Here is a 14,594-nt window from a genome sequence, read left to right as displayed (position 1 = left end):
AGCTTAGCTGCTCTATTGGACCGGCATCAGAACTCAGCAAAAAGAGTGTTTCCATTCTTTTATTTGAAGCCTCCTATCGGCAGTCTCCGATTTTCACCTGCAACCGGACAAGAAAACAGCAACAGCCCTGGCGACGAGGGCACCGCGCCGGGCACGGCCCCGCCGCTCCCACTGCCCACGCCGAGCGGCCGGGGAGCAGCGCTGCACCCCGCAGGGGCTGCACGTCTCCCTCCTCACGTCCTGCTCTGCCCTCCCACGGGGCTGCCTCTGCCTGGCGCTGGCAGGCTCCTCATTCAGCACTTTGCTCTGCTCCAGGCGAAAAGTGCGGACAGCGCTTTGGTTGCTCTTGCTCTTGTGAGCAAGAGACCGCGGCGCGGGGCGAGCCAGCAGCAGGGGCAAGTTGCAAGACTGCCGCAAGGAAGAGTTACAATCTGGTGAAGAAGAAGCTAAACAAGACGGTGCGTTTGGCGCGGCTGCGGGAGGAAGAGATGCTCCGTGACTCCGCTTCGGCCCCGGAGCGGCCCGTGCTGGCGCGGGGCGCGCGGGGCTCGGCCGCGGGGCGCGCGGGGCAAAAACGGACACCCGGGCAACAGACACACGGACACGCGGACCAACGCTCCCAGCGCTTCAGCGGCAGCGGCGGCAGCAGCAGCAGCGGCAGCAGCGGCAGCAGCAGAAGAGCAACACGAAAGCAGCGGTTCTCCAGACCCTCTGCGTTCCTTCTCCTGTTCCTCCTCTCCTTCTCCCAGTGTCCCGCATCCCCTGTCCCGCTCTCCCTTCACTGCTCCACCCCCTCCGCCCCTTCCGCGGCCTCCCTCTCCCCATGCCAGGCCGGGCCATGCGCCCGGCCCTCCCGCGGCGCCGGGCGGGGCTGCGCCCTCCCCGCCCCCGGGCGTCCCGCCGCGGTCTCGCCTCCGCCCGGCTCTTGGCGTACTGGCGGTGGCGCTGCTGGGCGGGCATCAGTGCCTGCCTCTTGGGCAGCACTGTCAGCCTCTGGCTCCGGCTGGCCCGACTCCGGCCCCGGCCCCGGCCCCGGCCCCGGCCCCGGCCCCGGCCCCGGCCCCGGCCCCGGCCCCGGCTCCTCCCGGGACCCGCCGAGGACACAGACGGCGCGGCCGCTCCCGCCGCGTCCGCCGCGTCTTCCCCGGTCCGAGCTCTTCCGCTCGGCAGCGCGGCCCCCGCCCCCGAGCCGCCGGTGTCCCCTTCGAAAGAGGCAGCATCTGGGGATACCCGGCCCGGGGCGGTTGAGGAGCGCCCGGCGGCCGTTTCTGGAGCCGGGCCGAGCGCTGACAGCCGCGTCTCGCCGGCAGGGAATGCGCAGCAGGGCCTGAGGGAGCGCTACGTGGTGGGTTCGCTGCTGGGGCGCGGCGGCTTCGGCAGCGTCTTCGCGGCGACGCGGCTCTCGGACGGCGCCCCGGTGAGTGGCGGGGCCGGCGGCGGGCGCAGGAGGAGGGGGGCGGAGGAGGGCGCAGGAGAAGGAGGATGGGGCTCGGCAGGGCGGGCGGCGAGCTCAGCCCGCTGCTCCCCTTGGCTTGCAGGTGGCCATCAAACGGGTGCCACGGAACCGCATCCGTCATTGGGGCGAGCTGGTGAGTGAGCGGCGGTGGGGGGATGGCGGTGGTGGGCAGCGGGAGAAGCCGGGGCGTGACGGGCGGGGATAAGCCGAGGCCCGGGAGGGTGGAAGGCGCCAGGACGCCTCGGGGGAGAGGGGGCGTGGGGGCAGCGGAGGGCGCAGAGCATCCCGGGCTGGGCGAGGGCTTCCCGAGCCCTGGCACGGCATCAGCCCCACTGACGGCATCGTGCTCCTCCCGCAGCCCAACGGCACCAGCGCACCACTCGAGGTCGTGCTGCTGGACAAGGTGTCCACTGGCTTCCCTGGTGTGGTGCAGCTCCTCGAGTGGCTCGCGCTCCCCAACAACGTGGTGCTGGTGATGGAGCGGCCGGAGCACTCTCAGGACCTGCGTCATTTCATTCGAGCGCGGGGCTTCCTGTCAGAGGAGGTGGCACGGAAGCTGTTCCGCCAGGTCCTGGAGGCCGTGCGGCACTGCACCAGCTGCGGGGTCCTTCACAGGGACGTGAAACCAGAGAACATCCTGGTTGACCTGGCCACCGGCCAGGCCAAATTGATTGACTTTGGCTGCGGCACCTACCTGCAAGACACAGCCTACACCCGCTTTGCAGGTGAGTCCTCGCCGGGGTAGGCTCCCGGTGCCGGCATCTCGCGGCCCAACCTGGCTGTGGCAGCGGGGATTCTCCCTTTTGATGCCAGTCATGGGACCGAGTTTTCAGCCCAGTTGCTTTTGAGTGCGGGTGGCCGGGGGGCCATCTTCCAGCCCTGCTGGCAGCCTTCGCCAGCCACTCTGCCCAGGACTGGCGCTGGGGCTGGGGCAGCCAGCGTGACAAAAACACAGCCGTGGGTGGGGGTAGCAGAGGGCGGGGGCCAGAAGCTGTGCACCCGCCGGTTTGGTGTGCAGGCAAGAAACGGCTCGGACTGCTCAGCTCGCCTTGTTTGCCTTGGCTTCAGAATGTTTTTTTGGGGCAATGCAGGCAGGGAGGGTGAAGGCATGGTTTTTCCCCCCCCCCGGCACTGAGCGGGTTTTCCCTTTGCGTGGAATGCTCGGGCCTTGCCAGGGCTTCCGCTGCCCTCTTGTGACACCGGTGGCTTCTTTTACAACCCACAGTTTGTCCACAAGTCACAGGCGCTGGCGAGAGGGCAGCGGGTCATGCCGCGTGCCACTGGTGCGGCCCCCGCGTGCCCAGGGATGCTGGGGCGAGGCTCCGGGAGCAGGCAGCATCCCGCGAATGAACTGCCTCTCTATTCCGTAGGAACACCAGCGTACAGCCCCCCAGAATGGACCCATTTTGGCTGGTACTACGGCGAGGCAGCTACCGTCTGGTCCCTGGGCATCGTGCTGCACCAGATGGTCTGCGGGCGGCACCCGTTCCCGAAGGGCCGGAACATCAGCTGGGGCCAGCTGTCGCTCCCAGAACGGCTCTCTCAAGGTGGATGCTCATCTCTGCGGCACGGGGGGGAATAGCAGTACTGGGAGACAGCAGCGGGCTCATGAGCATCCCGCTCTGGCAGCTGCCGAGGAGGTGGCACATGCCCCGCTCTCCTGCTCTCCTCCAAAACAAAGAATGGATGGGAAAGTTCGGGCACAGCTCGGAGCCCCCATGGCATGGCCTGGGCATGGCAATAGTGGGGCAAAGCGGACAGGAGCCTTCTGCAACTGACCGGCGCTTTCTGGTTTCTCCCCGCAGAGTGCAAGGAATTGATCAGAGGGTGTCTGTCCCTGCACTCCTTGGACAGGCCCTCATTAGAAGACCTGTCGTGTGATCCTTGGCTGCAGGATATTCAGCGTCCATAGAAGAAGGGAGAGAGCCACAGGCACACTTTGATCCAGGGAGCCGGTAAGTTACAGCTCCACAGGTGCCTTGGCCAGAAGAAGCCAAGAAACGCAGGCTTTTTTGCCCTGCCTGTATGGCTGCGCAGGGGTCGTCAGATGGGGACACGCAGCCCTTGTGCTGGCGCTGAGCTGCTCTTCCCAGCACTGGTGGCCGCCGTGCAAGCTGCTTTTGCTTGTCCTGCTTCACTGACAGCCGGGGCCCTGGGCGGGGCACTGACAGCCTGCTCTCAGCCGCAGGGAAGAAGGAGCCCCTGGAGAAGCTGTACTCCTGCTGCTGCTGGAGACGTGGAGGACGATGTCAAGGACGGCAAGCTCTTCCTCGACCTGGCCACCGGCAAGCTGAAGATGATGGGCTTTGATTCTGGCACCTTCTTCAAAGCCAGGCTCCACAGCGAATTTACAGATGAGTCCACACGCAGGGGGATGCTCCCAGATTTGGGCATTGCACGGCCTGGCCAGGAAGCAAAGGTTCCCCCCTTTGCTGGGGCGGATGCAACTAATTCTTCAGCCGGCTGCCAAGCTGCTTTTCGGCAGGGCGGGCGGGATGGGCTGGGGTGCTTAGGAAATGGGAGCCGGCCCCTGGCCCTGCCAACAGCCCCCACCACCCACTGTTCCCCGGGCTGGGGCTGGGGCTGGGGCAGCCAGCCCGACACAAACAAGCCCCCATGGCAGGAGCAGAGGTGGCACTCCAGGAGCTGTGCACGGGCTGCTTTGTTTTGCAGGAAAGGAGGGGCTTGGGCTGCTCCACTCCGCTTGTTTGCTTTGGGCTCGCTGTGCCTGTTGGGGGGCAGTGCGGGGGGGAAGGGAGAAAGCGTGGGCTTCCCTCGCCTGTGGGTGGGTTTTTCCCCAGCATGTAGGGAAGGTTGGGCCTTCCTCAGGCCCCCGACAGAGAGAAGACTTTTTCCCTTTTTTCTTGTTTCTCCTTTTTGTCTGTAATCCCTTTTCATTAATTTGTTGTTTGTTTTTCTTAAAGGAAGCGTTGTAGGTGGTGTCCAGCCTGGATCGGGAAGTGCTTGGGACCAGCTGCGGCGTGGATGGGACGGGGCCTTGGAGAAGACCGAGGACATCGCTTGGGAGCAGCTTTTCTTCCGGCGGCGGGTGGCGTGCGGTGGGTCCCCGTCTTCTTGGCACGGGTGGGATAAGGGCTTTTGGGAGATGGCAGCGAGCACAGGAGCATCCCGCTCTGGGCAGCTGCTGAGGAGGTGGATCTGCCACGGCTGGCTGCGGGCGGTGGCACGTGTCCTGCCGTCCTGCTCTCCTGCCAAAGGCAGCAGTGACGGGCGGCTTCGGGCACCGCTCTGAGCACAGCCAGCACGGCCTGGGCACCGCGGGCGGCTGGGACAAGGGGGACAGCAGCCTTCAAGTGACGGGTGGTTTCTGCTTTCTCTCCTTGCAGCCGGGCTCTGTGGATGCTGAGGCTGCTCTGGGCTCCGCCAGGGCTCTGCTGCGGCTCAGCACCGGGCCGGAAGAAGCCAAAGAAGAACCCGGTGTCAGCCGCAGCAGAGACGTGCTCGAGCATTTCAGCAACGCAGCTCAAGCCTGCAGAGTGCACGCCTCCAGGGGAAAACATGACACCCCCCCCGCCCTAAAATAAACTTGTTCAATAACTTGTGAAATGAAATCAATCTGCGATGACCCCAAATGACATTTCTCAGCTTGCTCAAGCTTTAGCTCAGCCCTTCTCTGAACAGTTCTCTGCCCCACCTGCCTTTTACTTCACAAGTGCTCCCTCTTTTCCCCCAGTGAGCTGCCAGCTCAGGGCAGTCTCTGTCGCACTGTAGCCTTCCTTGATGCCTTTGACCACGGGGAGGAGCGAGCCCCAGGTTTAGGGACTCATCCTGTCACTGGCAGAAGAACAGCAATGTCTCAGAGGTCCGGTGAGACCTGAGTGTCATTCAAGAGCTGCCCTCCAGGCCTCAGCTCTCCTCACTGTTCGCTTCCCACTGCCACTTTTCCTCGTCCTTCCAGCAGGATGAGCTCTGTGAATGCCCTTGACCCTCCCCACTCCTGCCAGCCCAGCCACCCAGCTCAGTTTGGCTTAAGCTGAAGCTTCTTTGTCTCCTCTGGCACGCCAGTGCAGTTCCCTCTGCGGGGAGCAGCAGCCCCAGAGCACAGCAGGCAACAGCGCAGGCCGCACCTGCACCGGCTCCCCTCCACGCGTGGCTGGGCTCTTGGTGGCAACTAAATGCTCCCTGTTTGCAGCTGTCACTGGAGGATGGCCCCAGGGCAGAGCCCAGCCGGGCTCCCAATGCATCCCCCGGAGCTTGGGGCAGACAGTGGTCCCAGAGCTGAGGTTAATGGTGCGCAGCCGGCGCTGTGGCTCGCAGTCAGTGTTTGCAAGTGTTGCGTTCTCACCTCCTGCAACTTGTGGGGAAAATGAGCTGTGCGGCCGGGCCAGCACTGCCCCTCTGGGCAGTGCCAAGGCTGAAGGTCTTTGCTGTTGCAGAGGAGCCGGCATTGAGCCTTAGCAGGGCCTGCCGGGTGTGGAGCCGGATCTCGCCTGCTGTCCGGGGCTCGCTGCCCGCCAACCGCCCCCACCCGCCGCGCTCCCTTCTACAGGGACGGAAGGCTCTGTCTGCACAAGGGTTCCCATAATGTCTTTGTACCCGTGGCTGCGGAACGAACACGGAGAGTGAAAGTGTCAGTCCCGTTGCTTGCACATTCCTTCCTTTAGATACAAGGCACAGATCTCTTAAAAGGATAGGCAGGGATAGAGATTTCCCACATAGCCCTCTTTGGCGTTACTCACCTTGTAAGCTGGTGTCAGGAGCATTTTTTGCCCGGCTCTGTGTGAGTAGGTGTCCAAGAGCTGAAGAGAGCAGCATTTAGAAGCAGTTTCAAGATTTCTAGGCAGGAAGTGGAGCTGACGAGCATCTGTGGAACTCACCGTATTCATCGGGAGGGGCTGCTGGTTCTTTAGGAATATGGCACAATGGAGACACGAGGCCTGGAAAAATCCCAGCTCTCTGTGCATTTGTGCAAAAGGGGGAAGCAGCAGAAAGACTTTGTGTCTGCTTGTCCAAGGTCCAAGGAGCTGGGGTGGCAAAGGGTGGCCTGGGCTGGTGGCAGGTGAAGTCCTGTTTCATGTCATCATAGAGTGGCACAGGACAAAGCTAAAAGCACCCGCAGCCACACTGATGAAGTCTTTCTGATGCTGCACATCCTATAGGAAAAGCTGCTGTCACACAATCCATTGGTATTTATAACTTTTATTTGCAATACTTTAGGTCCAAGTTTCAAACTGCAATATTTTTACACTCAAGACACGGTCATGCACAATCCATATTTCAATTTCCTATTGCTTCAACCACAATTTAATATTGACAAACAACCCCAAAATCTTTAAAAAAGGATGCTGAGGTCAGTGAGATGGATCCATGCCATCAGCACATTTGCAAAGTAAATAACTTTGTTCTCTTTTTAAAAAGATCAGTTACCTCTTAATCCAAAGTTACAGAAGATTTTTCACTACACATTTGGTTTTTTCTCTTTCATATTTTTTTTTTCTTTTTTCTTTCTTTTTTTTTTTAAGAGATAACTCGTCTTAAAAAAGGATTGTACAGCAAAATGAGATACATTTCTGCTCAACAATGAAAATGTAGGCTCCTCCTGTTTACTTTTGTCTGGATACCCTGAAGAAAAAATCTAGCAGACACTAGCAGATGCGTAAAGTGGTTGCTTTGGGCTAAAGTGGAGTTTAGCACTGGTGACATCCTGACCCAGTCAAGAGTTGCAGAATTCTTCTGCAGATCTCGAACCATGTGCTTGCGGGCACAGCACCTGCAGTGCTGATGCACCAGTGCACGAGAATAACTCTGTTATTCCCCCACCGAATTTGGGCTCTGCCCAAGAAGGAGGTGCTGCAGTCCTTTGCTCCTCGTTGCCGTGTGGAGCAGCTCCCTTCCTGCTGGCTGAGCTGCTCAGGCAGAGCCCGGCAGCTCCTGACACTGAAGGGCTGAGGCCTTTCCCCTGCTGCTGTGCTACAGACGGATTTAGCAGCATTGCTGTACGTGGGGATACACAGCGGGACCAAAAGCAGTTGCCTTTGTAGACCCTAAGCTCAAAGGTGAAAAATCTCAAGAGACGAGGATGGAAGAGACTCGCAGGCTGCCTGTTTGCTGTGCTGCCCCACTTGTGAGCGGCCCAGCTTTGCGTGAGGCAGAGTGAGAACAAGGGGCAGCTCCCTCCCTCCCTCCCAGCCCCGCAGCCAAGGGGCCCCTCCAGTCCTGGGGCTTGGGGCACCATCAGAACCTTGCAAGCAAAGGTTATCTTTGAACTTGCTCATTCATGAAATGTGCATGGTCATTAGCGCTCTGATAGATGTATCCACCCATTAGTGAAACATGGCTTGACCTTTCTGTATTTGGAAGCTGGACAAGGCCATGAAATCTGACATCTGGCCTTGTTTGGGGCTGTATGGTCAAAGTCAACTCCCTTGCTTCCTCCTTGAGCCCTGGCCAGGCTTTGGGAGAAACAAACGGGAGAATGAAACCAGATGTTCCCACACTGGAAGTGCTGTCGGTTTGTTAGTTCAACACTATCAAAGGTGGGCCCTCTCACAGGGAGGTTGGAAGCGTCACCTGTGGGTGGAGGCACCTGCAGGAACTCCCAGTGTCCGGGAATGGCTCTCCAGTCCTTGGCTGTGACAGCTTCCCGCAGCTGATGTGTGGATGTGGGTGACGGTAAAGTCTGAGGGTAACTGCTGCTGTCTCTTTCTTAATCACTACGGGCAATCTTTGGTAGTGATGATTGGGTGCATTGCTGAGCTTCTCCTTTTGTGATTCTTTGCTGCTTTGAACTACAGTAAATGACGCCGATTCCTTGAGTTGGTGTCTGTGTCTTTGGTGCTGACCCTGCCCACTGGTAAAACAAATTTGGTATAGTCTGGCCGGATCACAACAAAATGCTGCTTTTTAAATGTAAGTGTAAGGAATCGGTCCCATCCAAAATTCCCGCATGGGAAGACCTTCCCTAGGGTTTGCTGGCTGTGGCGTGGGCTGAGGTCGGAGCACCGTGCGAGCAATGAGGACGTCAATTGAAAGAAGCTGAAGCACTGGATGTATTAAAATGCATCCAAAAATTGCATATGGAAAAAGGAAAAGAACTTGTGGGTTTGGGAAGAGGAGGGTGAATTTTGTTAACAGCATCTCGGAAACAGCACCAACAGAAGGAACGATTGTTGTTGAAACGCTCCCACATGGAGCGACAGAAGAAGTTTTTAATCTTGAGCTTGGATTTGTTTGAGCAAAGGAAATAATAATAATAATAATAACAACGAGAATAATAACAAAAATTAATGATCTACATGTATATAATATAATAAAAATCGATGTTTATGTTTTCACATCTATATAATGACATTGTGAAATAATGCTCCAAATACCCATTTGTTAGCTTTGGCTGCTCAGGGATATAAGACTAAATACGCTACAGAAAAGGATTGGCCAGGACCCCAACATCGCTGGGAAACTGTGTGAGATTGTATACAACAGATGAAGGAGGAAGGGATGAAACTGGCTGTTTTTATAGGGTTTGCTGACGCTAGGACGTGGAATGCTTTGTCTGTTACTGCGAAAAATAAAGTGAGTAAGACTGCTGGGTTTTTCATCTACCAGACTATCCACAAGCTGCAGAATTGATTGAACAGATGAAGGGGTTGTTAAAAGAGCAGTTGAAAAATATAGGAGATGGGAACGTGTGGCAATGAAAAACCCACCTCACAGATGTGCTCCATATCCTTAACAATGGGCCCACTGGGGAAATGGAAACCCCCTGGATGCGCATGGCTGCACCCAATTTGCAAATACAACCACGGACAGTGACACTTGGACTTCCTGGGAAATTGTTCCGGGGGAGATGGCCCCTGACAGGGCCATCGCAGAGGCTGCAGGGCTGGACCTTTAGGCATTAGAATTAATTAGGATAAATCAGAAGCAAATGAGAGTTATCAGTACCGGCACAGGAATTCAGGTTCCTCCGGGACACTTTGGTTTGATAACTGCTCACTCAAGCTTGGCCTTGACAAGTGTTCATATGGTGGGAGGAGTGGTTGGTGCAGATTATCAAGGAGAAAGTAAAGTAGTTCTGTTAAACAATAGTGAACAACACTGGATCATTCAACCCCACGGCAGGGTAGCACAGTTATTGATATTGCCAGTTTTTAAAACAACCGTGAAAAAAGGACATCCACTTCACATCACTACTGTTCATGGAGATAAAGGGTTTGGATCCACCAGTCCTAATCATGGAGCCAGAGTGTGGGTCCAGAGGCCAAATGGCCCGCCCGAGCCAGCTGAAGTAAGAGCTGTAGGCAAAGACAGCACTGTTTGAATCCTGAAAGCTGGGTGAGAAAGATGGGCACGTGTCCCTGCAGCCAAGTGTTCTGTGAGAGAACAAAGAGATGTTACAGGATATTGTTTTGCAGAGCCTGCCAGACCAAATCTCCCTGTTTGCCCCAATGGTCCCTTTGGAAAGTGCTCTGATCCACAGCGCTCGATGTGAAGACTGATGTGCCACTGAGTGACTTCTGCAGACAGAAAGGGACCGCTTAACAGTGAAACTATTGTTGATCTTGTTGATTTAATGTTGTCCTTGTAATCGGAGCACTGGTTGGCTAAATTGATTTCTAACCGCAGGAGCAGAGATAGGGAACTCATTTAACCTCAGTAATTGCTGGGTGCGTGGAAGTCCAGAAGGATTCGATGACTGGCCTTGGCTGGCCCATCTGGCCCAACCCAAATGGTGGGTTAGAAACTTGAGCACAGTTCACGATAAAAACAGAGTTCTAGAGCGAGGGTGGCGATCCCCGACCGCTGCATTTTCATAGAAAAGGCATTTCCTACCTAAATCGGATAAAGAGGAATATATGGAGGAAAAAGTGTCTGTGGATGGATGTTGTCTCCTGGAATAGGTTGTATGCACCCACACTGTAAACTGTTCAATTGCACCCAGTATAAAGGGAAATGGAATCAAACTCACGTACAGCTCTTTAATCATGGCTGGGTTAAGCGTTCCTATGAAGATTGTGAAAAGATACCCTTAAAGCACTTCCCGTATGATATTTTGGCTTGTCAACAAAGACTTTCTAATACTTAAATCCAAGATTGTAGTATCAAAAGAATTGTTATGAAGGTTGCAGTTCGTCTCTAGGTCAAAGGACTGATTGAAGTAGTGAGGCCTGAACAACAGGCCCTGACTGAGGCCTGAACAACAGGCTCGGAGCCAAAGTTGACATCTAGATGAACCTTCCAACCAAATGTTCTATTTGTATCTGCTCATTAACGAAGCATTATTAGCAATATGCTCTATGTTCATTGGTGAAACACGGATTTACCTTTCTGTATTTAGAAACTGGACAAGGCCCCATCTGGCCTTGTTTGGGGCTTTAGGATCAAACTCCCTCGGTTCCTCCTTGAGCCCTGGCCAGGCTTTGGGAGAAACCAAACAGGAGAATGAAACCAGATGTTCCCACACTAGCAGTGATGTCAGCTTGTTTGTTCAACGCTGTCAAAGCTGGGCCCTCTCACAGCGAGGTTGAAGCCTCGTTGCCCGCAAAGGTGGATGCACCTGCAGGAATTCCCAGGGTGCGGGAATGGCTCTCCAGTCCTTGGCTGTGACAGCTTCCCCCAGCTGATGTGAGGATGTGGATGATGGCAAGGCCTGAGGGTAACTGGTGCTGTCTCTTTCTTGATTACTGTACGCAATCTTTGGTAGTGATGATTGGGTGCTTTGCTGGGCTTCTCCTTTTGTGATTCTTTGCAGTTTTGCATTCTAATAAATTACACTATTCCTGAACTTGGTGTCTGTGTCTTTGGGGCTGACCCTGCCCACTGGCAAAACAGACACTGAGGGCCCTCGGAGAACCAAAGGTGCCTTGCGACACCGTGGGGCCTCGTGTAACCAAGGGCGCCACAGTGACACCGTGGGGCCCAAAGGAACCAAGGGGCCAGCGTGACACTGCAAGGCCTCGTGGAACCATGGAGAGCATTGTGACACTGAGGGGAGTCTTATAATCAAGGGTCCATTGTTTTCCTCTCCCTGCCCTGGCCCCAGCCCTGCAAAGAAGCCCAGTCCTGTCTGGCCCTGCAGCAGGAACTGGAGGCACTGCAGGTCCGAGACAGTGACTCTGTGTCTGGAATGCTCAGGAGATCCTCAGCTTGGGAAGCTCCTGCAGCCCCAGGGCCCCGCTGCCCAGCACAGCAGCAGAGAGTTGGCTCTGGGGCTCCTCAGGCTGCTCCTGCTGCCATCCCAGGGACAGGGCAGCCTCTTGCCAGGGCTCCTCTGCACACACACGAGCTCCTGCTCTTCTCCTGGCCCATCCCAGCTCCCCACAGAGCCTTTCCCAGGGGAACACGTCTGTGCTGGCCTGAGCAGCCCTTGCTGTAGCCTCTGCCCTGCTGCCCACAGCCCCCGAGCTGGGGGTGCTGCTCTGCAGAGCATGGGGGCTGTGCTGCCCGGGGCCATGGGCTGCCTCTGCTGGGCTGTGCTGCTCAAGCTGGGAGACAGAGCTCTGCAGCTGATGGTGCTCCCTGCACTGACCCCTTCCCACACAGGCTCTGCTGTGGCCATGGAGGGTGCTCAGAGGTGCCTGCCTTGTTCCAGGGCTGGCACATGGGCTGGGGCTGCCCTGGATCCTCCTCTGCAAGTTCCCATAGGGTCAGACGAGTCACTGCCCAGACTCCTTTCCCTGTAGCTGCTGTGTCCCCTGGGGCTGCAGAGCTCTCATGGGTCACAGGAAACATTCAGTCCTTTATCTCTGGGTGAGCTCACCCTCAACAGGCCTGTGCCCACTGAGCTCCACTCACTGCTGATCCCTGGCACACACTGTCCCTGCAGATCCCCTGTGTTCTCCTGGCAGCTCCCAAGTCCCTCCAGAAGAACATTCCCCTGCCATCAGCCCTGGCACAAGCTGCAGAGCCCCAGGAAGGTTCATCACAGACCATTCAGCATCTGGTGGGCACTGGCCACCAACAAGCAAAACCTGAACCACACCTGAGTCTCTTGAAGGCCACACTGGGACCCTGATCTCATCCCACCGAGCCCTGGGAGAACAAGGAACACAGGCAGCCTCTTTAGAGTCTGCTCCTTGGGCCTGTTCCTGACAGTGACTGTGGAGGGAGAGCAAAGCCTTCCTGCAGTTCCTCCTTCAGGAGATGCCCTTTGCTGAGGGAACCGCTGTGGCGGAGCCCAGCTGTGTCCCAGCAGTGCCCATGGCCTGTCCCTGCCTGTGACACGCAGCAGGACTCGCACCACCCGGACAGAGCTGTTGGCCTTACACCATCACAGCGGCTCCAAAGGAGAGAGTGGAAGTAATAAGAGAGGAGCTCTGAAAAGACCAAGCTCTGCTGCTCCCTGGCTGTGCTGCTCTGCTGGGACTCTTCCCCCCCCACGCCTGCAAAACTGGCCCTGCCCTCCAGCTTCAGGGATGGACTCAACCAAAGGATCTCAAACTGAGACCTTGCTGATGGGTCCTTTCTTTCATGTGAATACACACAGAGCAGACTCCTTATTGACACAGTCCCTGTCAACAGTCACATTCAGCCTGTAAACAGGGAATAAGATGCATAACAAAATCTTTTGGGCACAACATTAACATAGGAGAAGAAAAAAAGCCCCCAAACCACCACCACCAAAACAACCTGAGAAGGCAGGCTGGGCCTCTAATGATTACACTTTAGCCTATGGAGCTGAAAACAGGCAGGTTTGTGCTTCTGGAAAGCATCCAGTCATCATTTTCCTCAGGGCATCCTTGAGCTCCTGGTTCCTCAGGCTGTAGATGAGGGACTTCAGGGCTGGAGGCACCACCAAGTACAGAACTGGCAGTGCCAGGTCCAGGGATGGGGAGGACATGGAGGGGGGCTTCAAGCAGGCAACAAAGCCAGTGCTGAGGAACAGGGAGACCATGGCCAGGTGAGGGAGGCACGTGCAAAAGGCTTTGTGCCATCCCTGCTCAGAGGGGATCCTCAGCACAGCCCTGAAGATCTGCACACAGGAGAAAACAAGGAACACAAATGAACCAAAAGTTAAACAGATGCAAAACACAACAAGCCCGAGTTCCCTGAGGTGGCAGTGTGAGCAGGAGAGCTTGAGGATCTGTGGGATTTCACCCAAGAAGTGGCCCAGGGCACTGCCCTGGCACAGGGGCAAGGAAAAGGTAGTGGCCGTGTGCAGCAGAGCATTGAGAAAGCCACTGGCCCAGGCAGCTGCTGCCATGTGAGCACAAGCTCTGCTGCCCAGGAGGGTCCCGTCTTGCAGGGGTTTGCAGAGGGACACGTAGCGGTCGTAGCACTCGACGGCGGCGAGGAGGGAAAACTCCGCTGAAATGAAAAAGAGAGAGAGAGAAAGAGAAAGAGAAAGAGAAAGAGAAAGAGAAAGAGAAAGAGAAAGAGAAAGAAAGAAAGAGAAAGAGAAAAAAGAAAGAGAAAGAGAAAGAGAAAGAGAAAGAGAAAGAAAGAGAAAGAGAAAGAGAAAGAGAAAGAGAAAGAGAAAGAGAAAGAGAAAGAGAAAGAGAAAGAGAAAGAGAAAGAGAAAGAGAAAGAGAAAGAGAAAGAGAAAGAGAAAGAGGCTGTGCAGCACCTCCTGCGTAGGAGGTGGTTCTGGTGTCCCAAAATGGAATTGTGCATGGCTTTGGGGACAGTGGTGCAGATGGAGCCCAGGTCGGTGAGGGCAAGGGTCAGCAGGAAGAAGAACATGGGCGTGTGCAGGTGGTGGCCGCAGGCTACGGCGCTGATGATGAGGCCGCTGCCCAGGAGGGCAGCCAGGGAGGTGCCCAGGAAGAGACAGAAGTGCAGGAGCTGCAGCTGCTGCGTGTCTGCGAATGCCAGCAGCAGAAAGGGGCTGATGGAGCTGCTGTTGGACATTTGGCTGTGTGTGGACATGGGGACCTGTTCACGGAGAAAAGGCAGTGACAGCTTAAGGGAAACGGCTCTCAGCCAAATCCAAGACATGTCCCACAAATCCTTCTCCTGTCACACACTGACACCTTATGGGGATTCAGAGTGTCGCCACGGAGAACGGCTTTGGCTGGCGTGGGGCCTTGCGAGAGACGAGAGACGGGGCGGGCCGGGGCCGCGTCTGGCAGGAGGAGAGACAAAGAGCAAGAGGCGAGACAAAGAGTAGGATAGTTAACGGGAGATTGGGCGAGGAGATGCTAATCTGTAGCCCTTGGAGATGTAAAACATATAACCT

At 56.3% G+C, this 14,594-nt stretch overlaps 1 protein-coding gene and 1 pseudogene across 1 annotated transcript; one reads left to right on the top strand and one right to left on the bottom strand.

Moving 5' to 3' along the window:
* The first annotated feature begins 823 nt into the window (after window positions 1-823).
* LOC138110215 (serine/threonine-protein kinase pim-1-like) lies at window positions 824-3,405 on the top strand. Its single transcript, XM_069014920.1, has 5 exons — window positions 824-1,417; window positions 1,539-1,589; window positions 1,815-2,181; window positions 2,827-3,003; window positions 3,262-3,405. Exons 1-5 carry the CDS (start codon window positions 824-826, stop codon window positions 3,366-3,368), a joined length of 1,296 nt encoding a protein of 431 aa, XP_068871021.1. The 3' UTR covers window positions 3,369-3,405.
* A 9,680-nt stretch (window positions 3,406-13,085) lies between these two features.
* LOC138110671 (olfactory receptor 14J1-like) lies at window positions 13,086-14,266 on the bottom strand (annotated as a pseudogene).
* Window positions 14,267-14,594: the final 328 nt, after the last annotated feature.

This window comes from Aphelocoma coerulescens, chromosome 4A (assembly GCF_041296385.1).
Source record: "Aphelocoma coerulescens isolate FSJ_1873_10779 chromosome 4A, UR_Acoe_1.0, whole genome shotgun sequence".
NCBI lineage: Eukaryota > Metazoa > Chordata > Aves > Passeriformes > Corvidae > Aphelocoma > Aphelocoma coerulescens.
The sequence above is the reverse complement of the archived record's forward strand: the minus strand, read 5'-3'. Positions and strand labels throughout refer to the sequence as shown.